The sequence below is a fragment of the Amia ocellicauda genome, chromosome 5 (assembly GCF_036373705.1).
Source record: "Amia ocellicauda isolate fAmiCal2 chromosome 5, fAmiCal2.hap1, whole genome shotgun sequence".
Lineage (NCBI taxonomy): Eukaryota > Metazoa > Chordata > Actinopteri > Amiiformes > Amiidae > Amia > Amia ocellicauda.
Window position 1 is genome coordinate 41515702 of NC_089854.1, and position 22159 is coordinate 41537860.

The 22159-nt window shown below is 39.1% G+C and overlaps 1 protein-coding gene across 3 annotated transcripts in view; it reads left to right on the top strand.

The window, feature by feature from the left end:
- The first annotated feature begins 7028 nt into the window (after positions 1–7028).
- stab2 (stabilin 2) overlaps positions 7029–22159 on the top strand; it is a 36877-nt gene continuing 21746 nt past the window's right edge. For 2 of the 3 annotated variants that reach the window (XM_066705225.1, XM_066705227.1), the window contains exons 1-23: positions 7029–7249; positions 7933–8063; positions 9154–9269; positions 10638–10723; positions 10888–10957; positions 11249–11344; positions 11629–11751; positions 11975–12171; positions 12366–12499; positions 12873–13006; positions 14822–14904; positions 15428–15577; positions 17040–17183; positions 17303–17365; positions 17532–17648; positions 17892–17945; positions 18248–18328; positions 18439–18591; positions 18951–19010; positions 19188–19283; positions 19702–19788; positions 21408–21519; positions 21905–22085. In XM_066705225.1, the coding sequence (XP_066561322.1) occupies positions 7163–7249; positions 7933–8063; positions 9154–9269; positions 10638–10723; positions 10888–10957; positions 11249–11344; positions 11629–11751; positions 11975–12171; positions 12366–12499; positions 12873–13006; positions 14822–14904; positions 15428–15577; positions 17040–17183; positions 17303–17365; positions 17532–17648; positions 17892–17945; positions 18248–18328; positions 18439–18591; positions 18951–19010; positions 19188–19283; positions 19702–19788; positions 21408–21519; positions 21905–22085 (2555 nt within the window). In that variant the 5' untranslated portion in view covers positions 7029–7162. The remainder of the gene's footprint in view (positions 7250–7932; positions 8064–9153; positions 9270–10637; positions 10724–10887; positions 10958–11248; positions 11345–11628; positions 11752–11974; positions 12172–12365; positions 12500–12872; positions 13007–14821; positions 14905–15427; positions 15578–17039; positions 17184–17302; positions 17366–17531; positions 17649–17891; positions 17946–18247; positions 18329–18438; positions 18592–18950; positions 19011–19187; positions 19284–19701; positions 19789–21407; positions 21520–21904; positions 22086–22159) is intronic. The other variant, XM_066705226.1, reaches the window with a different exon arrangement.

The window sequence follows — 22159 nt, forward strand, 5'->3', positions numbered from 1 at the left end:
ATTTTAGTATGCCCTGTGAAGTTTAAAGACAAAGGTATTTTAAATTCAGCAGTTGTGGCTCGATTTAGATGTGATCTTTTTGTGTCATTTGGGAGGTTTTAATACATTAATTTCAACACATCAAGACAGTCCAATGTGAATACTGTTTTGTTGTTCAATATAGGGAAATTCAATTTTTCATCATTTAATTTATGGAATATGCAAAACTAGGGCTCCTAAGCTAAAATTGTATGGATAATAATAATAAACATTAATGTAAAAAATAATAGTTTTTCTATATGTGAATAACCTCCAGTGCAAAACCAATTGTAAGCAAAGTTTGCAGGTTAGACAGGAAAACTTTTGTGAAATCGTTTTTTTCAAACTGATTCTCAATTAGCACCAGATGAGTGGTGAATTCTGAATCAGTCCCACCAGCCTGAGAAGGAGACAGACTTTTCACTTCACCAAACTCTGTCTGATGGGAATGAACTGAGAAACAGATGTACGTAATTTGTCCACTGAAGATAAATCATGAGGGCTCTGGGCCACACACCTTTCAAACCGACTGCTAGAAAAAAAACAAATTTTCACCCTATTTATATCTCCATGACCTCGGTCATGAAATCTAGTTAGCAGAATTAAAAACATAGTCTGGGTGTGCATGTTGGTTCACTTCTGCACTGAAAAAACTCAGAAAACATATATATCAGATTGTGTGTCTTGGATATTCCATTGATTTAATTGGATTAATGGGCTCAGAGTTAGTTTTTATATTAATGTCAAGAAGTACATGTTATCAGGTGTGGATGTGGCCTAGTCCACAAAAAATCAAATCCATTGACAATGACATTGCTTTATACTTTATATTTGTTACAAATTAAGTGACATTTCCAATATAACAGTATTATGGCAGTGTTTGTTTGTTTGGCATGTATTGTAGATAGCTTTTAACTTTTAAATTCCCTTATCTATTTTATTAAATGTTTGCTAAGGAATGTAATTGGTTTAGCTATTTAATGGAGGAAAGATGGGTTAAAAAACACAATATAGAGTAAAAACAACAACTCTCTAAAATACATTTAGATTTTCTAGTAATATAATTTTAGTACTCAATTACTAAAGTTTTTGAATACCTTTAGTATTAAAGGATAAATCAAGACTATGAAGGATATATAAAATATCTGTCTGTCTTTAACTCCTGAGAGCGCTGTAACCAATGATAACATGCAATTACAAACATTTTTGCCTTTAATTTATTTAGCTTCCCTAAAAAGTGATTAAAACTTAGATAATTGACCATGACATTTCTTCTTAACCACTGCACTTCACTGAACTACAAATGAAGACAATATAATAACTACACAACACTGCTTTAGGGTGTATGTCAGTAAACATAGGGACAGCAAGATAGAAACTTGTTGCTGTTTTTTTTATTTTTGTATGTAGCCGTGATTTACCCTTTAAGCATACGGGGGAGGTTCCCCATAATCTACCTTCTGTACTTATGTGTTATGGTACTGTTTCTTTGTGTAACACCCTTAAACTCAAGGTATATATAAGGGGAAAACTTAAATTAATATTTTGCAACTAGTCTCTGGTCCTGCAGTAGATCTCATACTGGTGGTTTTAACTGTCAGTTTCTTCATCAGTTCCAAAACTGGATGCTGTCCAAATGTTTAACAGCTGGAAATCAAAAACCCATTCAAAAACTCACATTAAGACATTCAACTTCAACTAAGTGTATGATCAAGCCATTTTAAAGCCCAGCTGGAACAAAAGACAAAGGGGTTTCCCAGGACCAGGACTGAGAGCGACTGCTCCAGAAAACAGAAAGTAAATTGTTAATTTGCTGTGACAGGGCCAACCATCAGCAGTCAGTTCCACAAAGAATTGTATACGCCACTGTTTCAGAATTATGTCTCGCATAGCACAACAGCACAAAACTAACAATTTCCTCTGTAGTTTTCAGCAAGGGAGGCCTGAAGGAAGTCTTACTGCAGCATGTGACTGTATTTATCTTTAGTTTGTGAAGGAGGCGCCTACCAAAATAATTTACCGTGAAGCCCTAAAAAAGCATGACATCATTCTGCTTTTCCAAAGATTGCAGATAAGGCCTGCTTTAAAGCAACACCTGTTTGTCTATGATATTCTACTGCCAATCATAGGCCATAAAGTAAATCAAATTGTTATATCATGTCAACAGGATTATAGTTGATTAATTACATTGTCTTAGTGTTATGGCACACTATGGCACAAGTTTGTGTTGGAATAGGTTAGTACAGTAGTAACCTATATTGAACCCATGCGAGTCCTGCATGAAATCATCATTTTAATTTCATTTGTTTAACCTAGCTTACATTCTTAATCAGTTTTAGTAGTTTGCAGAAATGCCAGACTGGGATGCTAGCAGAAGGTATACTGAATTTAATAAGTTCAATGGACACATACTGTCTGGAACTTACTCAATTCACTACAACAGCCTTAATGTAAATACTATAATCAATTTCATATTTAATCGTAATCCTAATCAAACCATTCAAAATATTTGCTCCAGTAATAACAGTATGACTCCCCTACCATTGTGATTGTTAGGATTACATTGCGCATTGACTTTCATATGGGTAAGGGCTGTATTTGTACTCCATTAACTGGATTGAATGTGTTGAATTAACAGAATTGAACTCAATTGTTTTGTTTACAGGTGCTCGACTCCCTGCCCTCCTTTGTAGTTTACACAGGCAAATATAAATGGTCACAATAACTCAGTTAAAGCATATATATATATATATATATATATATATATATATATATATATATATATATATATATAAGTTTATGTACCAGTGTAGTTATGTAAGCGATTTATTTCTTATATTGAAATATGCATCTGTTCCAGAAGGTGGTGCTAAAGCTGTCTGGTACAGATGGCCTGTATTTGGTGAACAACACTGATATGCTCTTTTCCTATTGTAGGATTACCAGGTTTTCTGTCTTAAAACAGATTACTTTATGGTGTATCTTTCAAGGCCAGAGAACAATTGAAGCAAATGTTGTGTTATGTGCAATTTCTGACAGGAGCAGGGCAGAGCTGACAGGCCATGGTGATTCCACAGTGATGACTTTTGGTTAGCCACAGGGAACAACTTCATACTTCAGAATGTTATATATATACAGTGAGGGAAAAAAGTAATTGATCCCCTGCTGATTTTGTACGTTTGCCCACTGACAAAGAAATGATCAGTCTATAATTTTAATGGTAGGTGTATTTTAACAGTGAGAGACAGAATAACAACAACAAAAAACAGAAAAACGCATTTCAGAAAAGTTATAAATTGATTTGCATGTTAATGAGGGAAATAAGTATTTGATCCCCTATCAATCAGCAAGATTTCTGGCTCCCAGGTGTCTTTTATACAGGTAACGAGCTGAGATTAGGAGCACTCTCTTAAAGGGAGTGCTCCTGATCTCAGCTCGTTACCTGTATAAAAGACACCTGTCCACAGAAGCAATCAATCAATCAGATTCCAAACTCTCCACCATGGCCAAGACCAAAGAGCTGTCCAAGGATGTCAGAGACAAGATTGTAGACCTACACAAGGCTGGAATGGGCTACAAGACCATCGCCAAGCAGCTTGGTGAGAAGGTGACAACAGTTGGTGCGATTATTCGCAAATGGAAGAAACACAAAATAACTGTCAGTCTCCCTCGGTTTGGGGCTCCATGCAAGATCTCACCTCGTGGAGTTTCAATGATCATGAGAACGGTGAGGAATCAGCCCAAAATCGAGCTCTTTGGCATCAACTCAACTCGCCGTGTTTGGAGGAGGAGGAATGACCCCAAGAACACCATCCCCACCGTCAAACATGGAGGTGGAAACATGATGCTTTGGGGGTGTTTTTCTGCTAAGGGGACAGGACAACTGCACCGCATCAAAAGGACGATTGGACGGGGCCATGTACCGTCAAATCTTGGGTGAGAACCTCCTTCCCTCAGCCAGGGCATTGAAAATGGGTCGTGGATGGTATTCCAGCATGACAATGACCCAAAACACACAGCCAAGGCCACAAAGGAGTGGCTCAAGAAGAAGCACATTAAGGTCCTGGAGTGGCCTAATCTGTCTCCAGACCTTAATCCCATAGAAAATCTGTGGAGGGAGCTGAAGGTTCGAGTTGCCAAACGTCAGCCTCGAAACCTTAATGACTTGGAGAGGATCTGCAAAGAGGAGTGGGACAAAATCCCTCCTGAGATGTGTGCAAACCTGGTGGCCAACTACAAGAAACGTCTGACCTCTGTGATTGCCAACAAGGGTTTTGCCACCAAGTACTAAGTCGAAGGGGTCAAATACTTATTTCCCTCATTAACATGCAAATCAATGTATAACTTTTTTGAAATGCGTTTTTCTGGATTTTTTTTGTTGTTATTCTGTCTCTCACTGTTAAAATACACCTACCATTAAAATTATAGACTGATCATTTGTTTGTCAGTGGGCAAACGTACAAAATCAGCAGGGGATCAAATACTTTTTTCCCTCACTGTATATATATATATATATATATATATATATATACACTCACCTAAAGGATTATTAGGAACACCTGTTCAATTTCTCATTAATGCAATTATCTAACCAACCAATCACATGGCAGTTGCTTCAATGCATTTAGGGGTGTGGTCCTGGTCAAGACAATCTCCTGAACTCCAAACTGAATGTCTGAATGGGAAAGAAAGGTGATTTAAGCAATTTTGAGCGTGGCATGGTTGTTGGTGCCAGACGGGCCGGTCTGAGTATTTCACAATCTGCTCAGTTACTGGGATTTTCACGCACAACCATTTCTAGGGTTTACAAAGAATGGTGTGAAAAGGGAAAAACATCCAGTATGCGGCAGTCCTGTGGGCGAAAATGCCTTGTTGATGCTAGAGGTCAGAGGAGAATGGGCCGACTGATTCAAGCTGATAGAAGAGCAACTTTGACTGAAATAAGCACTCGTTACAACCGAGGTATGCAGCAAAGCATTTGTGAAGCCACAACACGTACAACCTTGATGCGGATGGGCTACAACAGCAGAAGACCCCACCGGGTACCACTCATCTCCACTACAAATAGGAAAAAGAGGCTACAATTTGCACAAGCTCACCAAAATTGGACAGTTGAAGACTGGAAAAATGTTGCCTGGTCTGATGAGTCTCGATTTCTGTTGAGACATTCAGATGGTAGAGTCAGAATTTGGCGTAAACAGAATGAGAACATGGATCCATCATGCCTTGTTACCACTGTGCAGGCTGGTGGTGGTGGTGTAATGGTGTGGGGGATGTTTTCTTGGCACACTTTAGGCCCCTTAGTGCCAATTGGGCATCGTTTAAATGCCACGGCCTACCTGAGCATTGTTTCTGACCATGTCCATCCCTTTATGACCACCATGTACCCATCCTCTGATGGCTACTTCCAGCAGGATAATGCACCATGTCACAAAGGTCGAATCATTTCAAATTGGTTTCTTGAACATGACAATGAGTTCACTGTACTAAACTGGCCCCCACAGTCACCAGATCTCAACCCAATAGAGCATCTTTGGGATGTGGTGGAACGGGAGCTTCGTGCCATGGATGTGCATCCCACAAATCTCCATCAACTGCAAGATGCTATCCTATCAATATGGGCCAACATTTCTAAAGAATGCTTTCAGCACCTTGTTGAATCAATGCCACGTAGAATTAAGGCAGTTCTGAAGGCGAAAGGGGGTCAAACACAGTATTAGTATGGTGTTCCTAATAATCCTTTAGGTGAGTGTATATATACACACACAACATGGCTTCCCGGTCTCTGGTCCTGGGGAAGATGAGTTTGCTCTGTTTTTGTTCCATCCAAGTTCTCCATTTCTTAATTGAAATCTTAAATATTGGGATGTTTAAGGGTTTTGTACTGGCATTTGCTGAAAACATTGCATTTGTTTGATTACAAACGTTCATGTTTTCAGCTCATAAACAACTGAAGAGTTGAGAAGTTGAGGACACTGTTTCAGTGGTGGGTGTTTTTCATGTTTGCCGAGGAACAACAAACAGTAAAACCTTGCAGACATTAAGAGAAGGGGTTTGTGGCATCCTATGGTCGACAGTACAGAGGTATTGCCAAGCTAACTAACAATGCATAGTACTCTGTGACACTGTGATGGTGCGTTTAATTGTTTTCATACTACTTACAATTATAAAGTGAATAAATAAAGATTATATTTCCAGATGATATCACCTTTGATATAATTTATATATTCTAATAGTGCATAATTCCATATAATATGTTTTTAATTTAATAATAGATCAATACAGTATTTCAGAAAAATAATTTATGGCTTTGTGAGCTGTGTGCTGTGCTCAGTGTACTGTAGGGCAATTTTAATATAATGTCCCCAGCTGCTGGGGAAAAACAACATGTTGTTTTTCCGGTGGCTGAGGAATCTACAGCAACAACCAAGGCAAATGGCAGATGGCAAAAACTATGCATTTGTAGATTTGTGTTTTCTTTCACTAATCTGAGGACACATCCAGGTGCCACAAATTCATGTTGGTTGAGAAGTTTTAGCAACACATTGAAATGTATAATAGAACGTTTTAAGGAAGTCCACTTCACACTCTCAATCAAAGAAATTAAAAATCATCTGGAATAAAGGTTACAAAATACTGCTGTGTCCAGGACCAGGGCTGCGTTGGAAACAATAAAAGCAGGATTGCAGCTTCTATTGAGCTGTTCTGATTTCATGAACATATACTGTATTTTCCAGACAGACAATGAAAAACAAACAATATGTGTAGCAATTACATTTGAGAAACAACAGCCTGGTCTAACCCATGACCAAGCGGGAAAAAAAACTATCCACAGATATGGGAGCATCTTCACTGTGCACGTTTTATTTATGTCCAAGGAAATCCTGCCATTCTCTGCTTTCTATAAGGCATTTGGGTCTGTTTGAACAGAAAACAGGGTCTTTTGGTTACTTTTCCTGTCTGTTGAAAGAGTCTGGGACACTGGGGGTCGAAAGTGCTGTGGATCTTTGGCACAGGAAGGAGAGGGGACTGACTGGAAGGATGTTAAAAGGCAGAGTGAAGTGAAGTTAATGGGCACAGTCAAGTAAAGCATCTCAGGACTCAGCACCATTGCACTCAACAGCCCTCGGGACTTAGCTTGGGAATGGACAAGAAAAGCAGTTTTCAGACTATTTTATTTATATCTTTCTTACTATGGCATGATTGCTTTTCAGAGGTAGCTGGTCCAAAGGTAAGCTTGGCATTTCTTTGTTGTTGTTTTTTTTTTTTTTACTTATTTACTTTCTTTTTTCCTAACATTCATTTCAACCAAAGACAGGCATAAGAGTAGTTCAGACACGTTTTCTAGGCGGTTGTTGTCTTAGATCAGATTTAATTCCCCAAGTGATACAGTGAGAGAATATGTGCTTCCATATCCTGTTTACATTGCAACAAGGTAATCAGATCATAACAACTTAATTTCATATGTGGCTTTGGATAAATACACTGGAGTTAGTTTGGGTGCATGTTAATCCAAAATATGAAAATAGAGGAAATTCTGAGCATGTGTGAATGTTTGTTTGTAGCATTTGCTTTGTTTACTTCTATATCAATATTTATCAGTTCCAAAAAATCCAGGGACAAAAAGCCATAAGCACTTTATGCATATTAAAATGGAAAGTGCCACCTATATGTTTAAAATGTATTAAAAGATAGTAAGTAAAATCTTCTTTACAATATCCCTGGCTTGTCCACCAAAGACCCCCAAATTCTGAAACTGGATAGAAAGAACTGAAACAGAACTAAAGCGTTTTCAAGTTGAATTGTCTATTGTATATATCTATGCTCTTTTAAGAAATCCCTGTTTAACATGTTTAAAGAGCAAACGGTGGTGGTAGCTTTGATTATTGCGATTGTATCACCCTCTACAAATAGCAGAACACATGTGACAAGAAGGCCGTTGTCACAACTCGAACAGAATGTCGATCATGTGCCCTCAATGCCAAGGTGAACTGCCCTGATGGTTACAAGAAGATGACAATAGGGAGTGGGAACTCAGACTGCAGGTGAGAAAAGAGTTTTAAGGTTTCCAAGGTTCAAAAGTGTTAATTGAGTTATAATTGTTAGACATAAATCAGCATAACTAAATGGCAAGTGATATGTTAGCATACAGTGATCAAGAAAAATGAGTTGGTCTACAGACAGCCTATTGAGTCAGTACTGACTCTTGGACCTAATCACATTGGGAACGGTGTGAACGTGCTTTCTCCATTTCTCTTGCTCAGAGGATTTGAACCAGTGCAAGTGATGTAAAGATATCTCTGAAACAGATCTCCTAAACAAGAAACGGTTTCCCCCTCCCCAGTTTCAGAATACCAATAGTATTTGTCATCAAAATAATTAAATCTATTTGTGATTGTGACAGACAAGCTGTCCAAAAAATAAAATGACTATCCAAAGCATAGAGTGCATTCCGGAGCAACACTTTCAATGATACAAAAAAGAAACTAAATATCCCCCTCAGGGACTAGTCTTCGAACTCACTAAATCATGCTAAAAATTAAGTCAAATTAAAATGACCAACTAAAGCAACAAACGAAACGATGAGCAGCCACTCCAAGTTTGCAGTTAAGGCTATAGCAAGAATGGATGTTGCCATCCTTCCGCAACGAGAAGAGGAGGTCAATAAGGAGAAGCGCAGCTGGGGTGAGGGCGCTGACTGCAAATAGTTACAGCATAAATCTTAATAACTACAGCAAGGACTTACCTTGTTGAAATACTTCCTCCCAAGCACCTGCTACTTTTCCTGCAGTTTTCAGTAGGCATGGAAAATCTAAATTGAACAAGACAGACTCCGACAGGGAAGTACATTGAGATAAACCCATGAGATGAGATAATAAATACAGTGTAATGGGGCTCAAAGTGTATGAGCTCACTGCGGTGATGTCTGAACTCGGGGGGATGTTCCAACCCCCTGTGTCAGGGTCCTGCTCATCAGGTGTGGTGGGTTTGTTGCTCTACTGCTTAGACAGTGTGGATTGGGAGGAAGTGGATTACTTGGAGTCGTCTCCAAGACTGTAGTTTGAATCCAAGCCGGATACAGGTAACGCAAGTCAAACTTTGAATGAAAGTAGGCTAATGTTTGTTTGTTCGTAGGTACTTATATCCCCTGAGAAACTACAGCCTGTCCCTCCCTGGCTGTAGTCATGCATGCTTTAAAGAAGTTCTTCAACCAGAGTGCTGTCCTGGATACTGGGGACCTGATTGTATTGGTACGTACTGCAAACAAACAAGCCAGGCAGGCATATAAAGTACAACATAATTTCACTAACATACACAGAATACGTTACTTACAGATACAATAAGTGCAAATACAATAAGATAAGCATATTTCCTAGGTACTTATGAGCTAAAACAAGTACAAAATACAGTGTGTGCCGATTGGTAGAGCAGGCATAACTATCAATATTACAGAATCAGTTACAGTAAGATGATTATAAGTGCTGAAGTACATAAATGATCAGGAGAAGAAGGGAACATATCAGTTGGAATGAAAGTAAGAGTGCTGAAATGTCCAGGAGATGGTGTAAAGGACGTGTGCCCTCCAAATCACAGCCTGAACACATTTCCTTCCTGCACAACTAACCCTGGAAGCCGCAGTCCACCTTCAAGAATGTGCTGACAATCAAGTGTGAGCACTTCCTCGATGTGTCATTTCAACAGCTTCGCATTGTCAAGATAAAAGGCTGCATTCTTTATTGTGCAAGCACTACACATGCAACAAAAGTAGCAAATAAAAAAGGGAATATTATTGCAAATTGTAATAGTGTGGAATCAGAATTGCAGTGACAACCTCAAGATTCTTTTGGGACAGAATATGAAGTATCTTGGATAGAATTAGCCTGCTTCATAATTACTTGCTCTTTTAGCTATTTAGCACCAAACAATTACAGACAATGCACTGCTGCCCATTAGAAAGAGATTGGAGAATGGCTGTGAGATCCTATTTGGAACTAAGGCTGTAATGCTGTATGTGTGTGTGTGTGTTGCCCAGCGATGGACTGATTTCCTGTCCTGGGTGTATTCCTGCCTTGCACCCTATGCCTGCTGGGATCAGCTCCCCGCAACCCTCACCAGGATAAGCGGTTTCGAAGATGGATGGATGGATAGATGGTTGGCCGTAATGCTTACTGTCCAGGATGTACATTTGCAAAGACTTGCAAAATTCTGTTGACAGCAAATCCCTAAGTACTGTGGAATGTTCTGTCCAGAGGAAGGAGTTTAATGACCTTCCACCAAGCTCAGATTCCTGAAGACAGCAGGAAAGCAATAACTGAATGAGTGCCCGGCCACACTGATAAGAGGCAGTACATAGAAGATGTAATGAGGAAGGCAAGTGAAAGGGGTTGAGTCCTCTGTTTCTGTGAGCAGATCAGAGCCTTACATCCTTCCTTGGTCTGACCCCTTAGAGCTGAGGAAAACACTATTTAGGTGTTATTTTATTTCGGCTTTTGTGGTTTTGTGCATTCCGATCTAGGGGGAGATGGGTCAGTTTTGCACATGTGTTTGCTGCCATGTAGAATGCAATTTTTTCCATCCCGAATGTTAAGAAATGTATACATTCCTGTGTCTTGATACAGAGTGCCCAAAGACAGCAGAGGGTGTCTGCAACAACAGAGGAGTTTGTTCCGAGGGTCTGGCAGGCAATGGGACCTGTGCTTGTATGGTAGGGTCCACTCAATACCTCTCATGTTTTTTTTACATTTACCTCATCCTTACTTTATTACCAACATCTTGTATAGTGACGTTTGTTATATTTCCAAAACAGGTTAAGTCAGACCTCCTGTTTTTTTTGCATATCTGAAAGAATGTCATATTTTGCTCCATTAGGCAGGTTTTGGAGGTACAGCCTGTGAAAATTGCGCTGAAGAGAGCCTATATGGAATAAATTGCAGTTCAGGTAAAGACGTCTAAAATCAGAATAATCTGAATCCATCTAAAGTATTGATACATTTAAACTAACATTATAAAATGTATTAATTCATTTTTTTAGGTACTCCTTTAAGGATGTCCTTATTTAATGTTTTGTTTGTTTGGCTTTAAGTAAGTGTCTAACACAGTATAAATATTTTTGGAAATTTGGAAACTCTTGATAAGAATCCAAGAGAGAGACTGTATTCTAGGATGTCATATTAGGAATGATCTAAGACACAGCCCACCTGGTAAAAGTATAATTTTGTCTCCCCTACAGTCTGCAGTTGTGTGCATGGGCTTTGCAACAATGGGATAGGAGGTGATGGGGTATGCACATGTTTTTCAGGATACAAAGCTCCAAACTGTGATCAGCGTAAGTTAATTGACCCAGAATTTCAATTGAATCTATATTATATCACACCATTACTTTATCGGAAAGACTAATTTGGAAATTCTATTGTACATTGACATTTGTTTTTTGCCTCAACCAGCCCTGCGTTTATGTGGGTGTATCAGCATATATCTCAATTAATGTAATGTTGCACATGTATTGCCATTGTTTAATTTTTTGTTTCTGATCAGTCTGCTTTTTTCAAGAATGTTTCATTGCAATCTGTGCAATTATGTTAACCGTCCTGTTCAAATTTTTTTCCTTAGCTATAGCTGAATGCACTGCTTTACAATGCCCACAACATGCCAGGTGTATAGAAGAAGCCAACACTGGGAAACTCGTGTGTAAATGTTTGCCAAGTCACAAAGGAGATGGAACTCACTGTACGCGTAAGTGCCCACACAACCGGAGAAATTGATGTTTCAGCTTTAAAGGCAATGCCCAAAAGAAAATTATTCCAGCAGTGTGCGGAATATGCATACGTTGTAGCCCGAATTATCAAATTTCCCACAGAAAAACTGATTACCTTTTCCACTCAACTGCACAACTTTTATTTTTTTCATCCCTTAATGCACAACGTTTATCTCTTTCACCCATTTATGTCTCTTTCAGCCATCAATCCCTGCTTGAAACAAGTCTGTCACTCAAGTGCTGTCTGCACCTACCTCGGCCCTAATCTCCACAACTGCAAGTGCGCAGAAGGGTACAAAGGTGACGGGCAGGTCTGCATGCCAGTGGATCCCTGCCAGGACAACTTTGGAAACTGCTCTCCAGACTCTACTGTTTGTGTTTATGACGGTCCCGGAAAGGTTGGTAGCTTTAAAAAAACTGTTGTTAACTTTGGATGTTGTAAATTGATGTGTATAAATGTGTGTATAATTTCTGTATTTAAATTGTGTTTACAAAACAGCATAGAGGATTAGCAGTGGTGCCCATAACAGACCATTCTGGAGGGCAAAATCTCTACTCTCTAACCAACCCAGCTTACTGTTTTTCCTTCCAGTCTCACTGTCGGTGTAAAAAGGGATTTGAGAACATGATAGCAGGAATTGGATGCAGCCTAACAGACATTTGCAAAACAAACAACACCTGCGACAAGAATGCAAAGTGTGAGACCCTCCACCCAGAACAGATAGAGTAAGTAAGTTTTTTGTTGTTGTTGTTCCTTTTCAATCGTTCATGGGTGTTAAACGATAACCATGAAATGCATTAAAAAAAAAGTTTGTTTTGATCGTTTTATTTTGTTTTATTTCTGGTCATTGTCCCACGGGGCAAAAGCCAATTAATGAATAATTGCAGCTCCTAGTCAAAAACCCTTATTAAGTTGGGTGAGTCCAAAGTACACAATGAAACAGTGACTCCTGAATGTTGTGTAAAATACTGTGTCTGTTTCCCATCTGGCTGTCACTTGCTGTAAGATCCATTGTTTCCATTGAATTCCTGGCACGCACACCTCTTGTCCCAAACTGATGGTTTTATTGAGAACACTATTTCCATCTTCCTTTCACAGATGCACATGCAATGAGGGATATGTTGGTGATGGGAAGACCTGCTATGGAAATATCATGCAAAGGTTACGAGAGCTTAATTCGGAGCCTGGTGGGAAGTGGACAGGGCAGCTTTCCAATGCCATCACACTGTTTGGTACATAAGTTTGTTTCGCTCCATTTCTAGTTGTGGAATGCATGTGTATTTACCTATGCCAGACAACCCAGTGTTGTTCTATAAAGAAACCACCGAGAAGTTCAACTGCAAAACTGTTCAAACTACTTCACTATATTGGTTACACTTTAGCCAGCAAATACACAGAGAGATGGAAAGCAAAAGTATACCAGTTAAAAACAGCTTTTCTGTAGGGAAGAATTATATATAATAGATATATTTAATAAATATGTACAGTGAGGGAAAAAAGTATTTGATCCACTGCTGATTTTGTACATTTGCCCACTGACAAAGAAATTATCAGTCTATAATTTTAATGGTAGGTGTATTTTAGCAGTGAGAAACAGAATAACAACAAAACAATCCAGAAAAACGCATTTCAAAAAAGTTATAAATTGATTTGCATGTTAATGAGGGAAATAAGTATTTGATCCCCTATCAATCAAAAGATTTCTGGCTGAGCTGAGATTAGGAGCACTCTCTTAAAGGGAGTGCTCCTAATCTCAGCTCGTTACCTGTATAAAAGACACCTGTCCACAGAAGCAATCAATCAATCAGATTCCAAACTCTCCACCATGGCCAAGACCAAAGAGCTGTCCAAGGATGTCAGAGACAAGATTGTAGACCTACACAAGGCTGGAATGGGCTACAAGACCATCGCCAAGCAGCTTGGTGAGAAGGTGGCAACAGTTAGTGCGATTATTCGTCAGTCTCCCTCGGTCTGGGGCTCCATGCAAGATCTCACCTCGTGGAGTTTCAATGATCATGAGAACGGTGAGGAATCAGCCCAGAACTACACGGGAAGATCTTGTTAATGATCTCAAGGCAAAATGGGACCATAGTCACCAAGAAAAAAATTGGTAACACACTACGCCGTGAAGGACTGAAATCCTGCAGCACCCGCAAGGTCCCCCTCCTCAAGAAAGCACATGTACAGGCCCGTCTGAAGTTTGCCAATGAACATCTGAATGATTCAGAGGAGAACTGGGTGAAAGTGTTGTGGTCAGATGAGACCAAAATCGAGCTCTTTGGCATCAACTCAACTCACCGTGTTTGGAGGAGGAGGAATGACCCCAAGAACACCATCCCCACCGTCAAACATGGAGGTGGAAACATTATGCTTTGGGGGTGTTTTTCTGCTAAGGGGACAGGACAACTGCACCGCATCAAAGGGACGATGGACGGGGCCATGTACCGTCAAATCTTGGGTGAGAACCTCTTCCCTCAGCCAGGGCATTGAAAATGGGTCGTGGATGGGTATTCCAGCATGAAAATGACCCAAAACACACAGCCAAGGCAACAAAGGAGTGGCTCAAGAAGAAGCACATTAAGGTCCTGGAGTGGCCTAGCCAGTCTCCAGACCTTAATCCCATAGAAAATCTGTGGAGGGAGCTGAAGGTTCGAGTTGCCAAACGTCAGCCTCGAAACCTTAATGACTTGGAGAGGATCTGCAAAGAGGAGTGGGACAAAATCCCTCCTGAGATGTGTGCAAACCTGGTGGCCAACTACAAAAAACGTCTGACCTCTGTGATTGCCAACAAGGGTTTTGCCACCAAGTACTAAGTCGAAGGGGTCAAATACTTATTTCCCTCATTAACATGCAAATCAATTTTTAACTTTTTTGAAATGCGTTTTTCAGGATTTTGTTGTTGTTATTCTGTCTCTCACTGTTAAAATACACCTACCATTAAAATTATAGACTGATCACTTTTGCAAATTAAGTGCTAAATTAATACTTATTTGATTTTGAAATGTAAAGACCAGTGAATGAGATGCTTACTTCTGTCTTGTCCTCAGATTCTTCGTTATCTTGGCCTTTGACCTCCCTTGGGCCATTCACAATATTTATCCCAATAAACAAAGGCTTCAAAGGATTTTCGGTGAGTTAATAAATCCACATGTGGGACATAATGTCTCATGCTGTCTTGGTGGCTCTTTCAATCCCTAATGTTTAGTTGTACTAAAATCCTCCAATATCCCAAATTAGCTGAATCATAGTGGAATCTTGCCTATCTCTGTGGAAATGTTTCATTGTTTTATTATCAAGTTGCATTAGAACAGTTTATCATGTACTTTCACGAGTAGTACACAAACAACCTAAAAAAAGCTTCAGGAAAAAAAAAGCATTGTTTTGGCAGCAAAAGTTATTAGTGAATACCATATTTGTTACAAACATGCCAGGAGGGAAGTAGCCAGTGAAACATTGTGTGTATGTGTGTGTGTGTGTGTTTTTTATTATTTATGTAGGACTTTTCAAAAAGTATTTAAAAGAGAGAGTTTGTTCCCCTTTCTTTTCACACTTCAAGGGCATCTATCAATTTATCAATCTCTGTGTTTGTGTTGTCAGTTTCTGAACATTCAAAGCATTCGTTGTAGAGATAAACATTGCGTTTCTTCCTGCAGCTGAAGTCCCTGGTGTCTGATCAGCTGAACGCACGCTACCTCTCGAAGCTGCATGTAGCGGCAGGTGAGCTGAGTTATGAGATGCTGAAGCGGGGCGACATCTACTATACTCTCACTGGGAAGTCTGCAGAGACGGTAGTGAGTGAAGAGGTAAGAATGGGAAGGGCTTCAGTGCGATGTCTGTCACATCCTTAAACATCCTATCAGAACCTTGCACTGCACCCGAACTAAATAGGTCTAAACCGATGGTCAGTTTGTGTGTGGGTACATATTTGGCTTTCTATGAGTCCCTGGGCAAAAAAATGAATTACATTGTTTTCTTTCCTTCTGCAAACTCCTGAGCTGGAGGCAAGTTATTGTGGGTCCGGAGAATGCATATCTGCAAACCAGAACATTAATCTGCCTCTTACAGAACCTGAAATTCATAGGACCAGCCGTGCCCTGCATCTTTTGTCTCCTTTGCTACTACTTTTGCAATATATGAAATATTAAATGTATGTTATTGTATAGCACTACTCCCACTATCCACCAAGATGCATCTTTATTATAATAGCCTGGAAATAACTCATACTTAAGATAAAACCCTTGAATTAATTGCAAACATATATATACCTTTATATATATGAAATACCCTTGCTATAACACCATCCCCGTTATATTGTCATTTTTGCCCATGGTTCTTACAAGGTGGTATAATGAGGGCTGACTGTATAATTAACATTCACTGTTATGTTCATTTGTTCATCAGTCATATAGTATTTTAGGTTTATGCAGCTGCATCTTTGAGCATTTCATGACTATAAATTGAAATAGCTTGTTACACTTATTTTTTCCATGAATTTAGGGTACCTATCTGTATAATAAGCCCAATAGAGGTGGGGTGGGGAAGGGATTCAGATGTAGTGGTTTGTAAAAGTCTGCATATTGATTATAAGAAATATTAACATGAGATTGTAACATTTAAGAGGTCCCTGCATTGTAACACATCATTAAACAGGTTATTCTTCAAAATTAACAAAATAAGGCACCATATTTTAAATATATGTCATAAGATTCCTGTACAGATTTGGTCTGGACTAGGTCATAATTGTTTTATGATGTTAAGTTATAGAGTTTGTTCCCTTGTCATATTGTTCGTTGTACTGGGATCCACCAGAGTGTTTTTCCATTGCCTAATAATCTTCACTGTAGTCTCTGGGATGTCAGCCCCTCTTGTGTTTCCCCACCGAGGAAGGAAGTGAAGGAAGCTGTCAGCACTTAGCTGTGGGGCCACATGCCTTCCTGTCTTTGTCCCTCAAATGTCTACCCTGTTTCTGATGGCAAAAAAGGGGAGACAAATTAACTCATTAGCGGTTGTCAGTCTTCCACATCAATACATATTTCCATGTTATGAAGGTTCAGGGTTTTTCAGATAACCACCTTTTCACCAAAAAAAACACTTTTCATACACAAATATAATGTATTTGTGTATGTAATGTATAATGTATATATAATGCAATCTTTACTATTGACAATATATGATACACATCATGGTTTTGTTTTTACCATAAATCTGAAATTGCTTTTCAATTGCAGTTACTAATAAACACGATTGAATTGTTTTTCCTTTAAGGATCAACAGGTCAAAATCAGGATCTATGGAAGCAAGAAGAAAGGTGGCATTTTACAGTGGGATATCATTGCCTCGAATGGGATAATACACATTATCAGTAAGCTAATGGACAGCGTGGAACCCACAGTGCAGAGTGAAAAAGAAGTGCGTCCTTAAACATTGAACTCTGAATAAAAACATCTTAAAACTCAGTGTAAGTGATTTGTTTGTCGTTGTCAGTTATTGAATACGCAAGTGATCTTTGTTGTTTTTGCTCTTCACAGGAGAACCTTATGACAATAATTGCAAACAATGGGAAATTCAACAAATTCAGATCCTTATTGCAGGTAATCACATCAAATTCTATCGCTACCATAAACTGTTGATGCCTAATTTGATTTCCTGCAAAGTATAAAGCATCTGGCACGTTACTGCAAAAAAACATTCTGCCTGTTTATTTGACCAGCTCATTGGCCTGGTATTGACACTAATTCTCTTCAACTTTGTATTTAGAAAGCAAACGTGGCTCAGGTTCTAGAGGAACCTGGACCTCACACTGTGTTCGTCCCGACTAATACAGCATTGGAAACAATGAAGGAAGGAACCCTTGATTATCTGCTTTCTGCTAAGGTACTACATTCACGTTCTGCATGGCTACGTTTCTGTAGGAATGCCTTGTGCTGAGTGAATACATTTAATTTCCATAATAATCACCAACTATGGAGTTAAAACAAGTCTGGAGGTATAATTAAGTAAATAAATGTATTTAGGTGCCAACACAGACCTCTTTCAATTAATGTTGCATTGATTGTCATGTTTAGGTGCTTTAGAACAGTATGACTTTTATTAATAAACCTTTTTTAAAAATCCTAGGGCAACAATAAGCTTTTGGAACTACTAAGGAACCATATTATCCCCTCGGCTGAGGTGAGGGAATTATGATTTTTAGCAGTCTTACCATTTTGTGATTGTGTTCCTGTATCTTTAAAGGATGACGTATGTCTTCATATTATATTTACTGGGTATTCTGGTATTCAACACCAGGTTGTTTTCGGTAAAACTGCTCTCAAGAATTGAGAATCTGTGACCCAGATAATCTGTTCGTTTACCTCATGGTTATTCAAAGATGCATTACTTTGCTTATATGAATTGAGTAGTAATCTATTAAGATAAATCCCTCCATCATTTCTTTAGAAATAATAATTTGTTTTGTTTTTAACTTCATGAAGCTGGAAGTTTTCAACATTGTGTCCTCACCGCAGTCCGTTACTATGGCCAATGAAGTTCTTACATTCAATGTCACCAGTAATGTAAGTGGATTATTAATGGGGTATTTTGGCACACCAATAATGTACACCACTTAAAATCAGTAATGCACCTATTCATCATAGCAAGCATTGATTGTCACTCTTCCACACAGGGACAAATACTTGTGAATGGGGAGGTGGTTCTTGAGGCAGATGTTCAAGCTAAAAATGGACGTCTTTATTCACTGGATGGAGTTTTAATTCCTGCCTCCATTAAGCCTGTCCTTCCTCATAGATGTGACGTTATTGAGTCCAAGGTTAAAACGGTGAGTATTGCTCCGACATCATGCACTTGTTTGGCTACGAGAATACTATAGAGAAGTGATAACATACACATCGACAATCAAGGCTATCGGGGCCTGCAGTAGCAGTGTCTTGTTTTGTACTTAACTTTTATATTATTTTGTAGATTTACAACATTAATCGTGTGAATTAGAGAGAATGTTCAGAATAATGGTTCTAATTTACTTCCCAAATAAACACATAATGAATATGTATTGATGGAGCTTATGTGCCTATATTTAGGCGTTTTTCCTTTACTATGGCAAATTATAGTATTTGCTGCAATGCTTTATTATGCATAGCTTGAATGTACCTGATGTCCAACATATGATCCTATTCCCAGGGCGAATGTGTCAGCTGTACAAAGGTCACAAGGACTTCCTGTCTTGTTGGGGTTGCTACAGTAAGTATAGCGATAATATATATACAAGAACACAAGCTCCAAAAATCTCAACATAAATTGGTGTTCCTTTAATCATTTCAATTAAATATGTCCTAATAATGAAGCTAATCCCTCTCAACATAAACCTTTCAGATCCCTACAGAACTTATTGTGTATCTTTTTCCTATTGTATTGCAGGACACTTTCATGAGGGGCTGCATTTATATGGCATCTATATTAGGAATGACAATACCAACTATGGGATGTGCACAATACTGCAATGAAACGACAACAGTAAGTACACCACAACGTACCACGAAATCTCATATGTATTTCCTTACCTAGCTCAGCTGTCTGTGCTGAACCCTGAATTAACCTAATTTTAGCTTGTATTGATGTTCTATATCAGACTTTATACATAATATTTGCACACCATTTCTGTTTACAGCTAGATTGGCTGAACTCATCTGAAGCAACAAACTTAATTTTAAGAAAACATGGTGCAGATTGTGATTGTGAAGTCAGTCTTTATGTTCATCATGCTGGGACTTCCAATGTCCTTTATAGTTAGGTTTGGGTCAAGCAATGCCCCTGATTCATTCTAATAGGGATGCTAACATCCTTGTGCACATGCCAGTTGAGAGGATGGTAAACAGTATTTCTCACTAGCGGTCCCCTCGTTCCTGCTCAATTTGTTTTTTGTTTTTCCCAGGTTCCAGTGTGCTGCAAAGGTTTCTATGGGCCTGACTGTAGCCCCTGTCCTGGAGGATTCGCAAACCCCTGCTCTGGGCATGGTCAGGTGAGGAATACTGTTCCAAATACATTACGCTCCACCCCTCATCTGCACTGGCTGTGTAGTCAGATATAAGATGGAAGAGCATACAGCTTGTCAGGACTGTAAAGCAAACTGTAAATGCCTTTTTTCAGATCCCAGACTCTTCTGAGTGCTGTAATTGGGCAGGAATTCACCTAATTCTGAAATCTGCTAGGATAATTCTCTGTGCCAACCCACTGTGCAAGTGAAGGGGTTTACAAATATACAGTTAGGTCCATAAATATTTGGACAGTGACACAATTGTCATCATTTTGGATCTGTACTCCACCACAATGGATTTGAAAGGAAACATTAATTAAATTGTGAGTTTCACTACTTGGTTGCAAATCCTTTGCAGTCAATGACTGCTTGAAGTCTGGAACCCATAGACATCACCAGATGCTGGGTTTCTTCCCTAGTGATGCTCTGCCAGGCCTGCACTGTAGCTGTCTTTAGTTCCTGCTTGTTCTTGGGGCGTTTTGCCTTCAGTTTTGCTTTAGAAATCAAAACAAACCAATCAGAGAGATAGCAAAAACATTAGGTGTGGCCAAATCAACTATCTGGTACATTCTTCAAAAGAAAAAACACACTCCAGGAGGTAGACGTATCTGTGTCAAAGTCAACAATCAAGAGAAGACTTCACCAGAGTAAATACAGAGGGTTTACCACAAGATGTAAACAGGAAACAGGAAGACCAGATTAGAGTTTGCCCAAAAACATCTAAAGAACCCTGTACAGTTCTGGAACAACATCCTATGGACAGATGAGACAAAGATCAACTTTTACCAACTGCTCATGATCTGAAGCCTACCACCTCATTTGTGAAGCATGGTGTAGGTAGTGTTATGGCATGGGCATGTATGGCTGCCAAGGGAACTGGTTCCCTTATATTTATTGATGATGTGACTGCTGACAAAAGCAGCAGGATGAATTCTGAAGTGTTTATATATTATCTGCTCAGATTTAGCCAAATGCTTAAAAACTCATTGGACAGCACTTCACAGTGCAGATGGACAATGACCCGAAGCATACTGCGAAAGCAACCCAAGACTTTTTTAAGGCGAAGAAGTGGAATGTTCTGCAATGGCCAAGTCAATCAACTGACCTGAATCCAATTGAGCAGCATTTCACTTGCTGAAGGCAAAACACCCCAAGAACAAGCAGGAACTAAAGACAGCTGCAGTGCAGGCCTGACAGAGCAACACCAGGGAAGAAACCCAGCATCTGGTGATGTCTATGGGTTCCAGACTTCAAGCAGTCATTGACTGCAAAGGATTTGCATCCAAGTATTGAAACTCACAATTTAATTTATGATTATTTTAGTTTGTCCAAGTACTTTTGAGCCCCTAAAATTGGGGGGACCACATATAAAAATGGGTGTAAATCCTACACCGTTCACCAAATTTGGATGTAACTACCCTCAAATTAAAGATGAAAGTCTACACTTAAAGCAAATCCTTTTAAATCCATTGTGGTGGCGTACAGAGCCAAAATGATGACAATTGTGTAAGTGTCCAAATATTTATGGACCTAAATGTATATAATTTAAGATTGGTATAAATAAATAATATATTTTAATAGCCTGGCTTCTGTGTTTCTTGTAGTGCATGGAAGGAATCGGTGGAAATGGGACTTGTTTCTGTGAGAAAAACTTCAAGGGATCTCGATGCCAATATTGTTCCGACCCTAACAAATATGGACCCAACTGTGACAAAAGTAATTGCACCCTCTATCATCTGAGATTCTTTAACTGAATTTACTGAAGCTTAGACAGTAGGCCATACAACAACTATTTATTATACTTTTAAAAGCTCCTAGATTAGACACACCAGCAATATTAGGGTATAATAACACCTCAACCTTTTATCCTGTCTTGTAGGGGGAAAAAATTGTAAGTGGACGGGACATGTTGTTTATCATTAGTGTATAGGAATACACATAATTGGATTAGTGTATTGAAGAGTACAACAACATTTACTGTTGGGATGCATTTAATCTACAATATATGGTATATGTTGGGGTTAAAGCAAAATCTACATTTTATTAATCTGTACATTAAGCTGATTGATTCTGATTTTTTGTATCATATATATATATATAGCATGTCCCTGTGTTCATGGAGAGTGTGACAATCGCCCAGAGAGTGACGGTTCTTGCAAAGAGGGCACCTGCCAGGCCACATACACAGGCCGGTTCTGTGAAAGACACGTACAGACATGTGGACCGCGTGTGGAGTACTGCCACGCACACGCAGACTGCGATTTCAACGATGGAGCAGTCAAGTAAGGCCCCAGTTCACACATGCTGTGTCCCTGTACCTCACTGACTGTACTTTACGCCAGTTGTGTAACATACC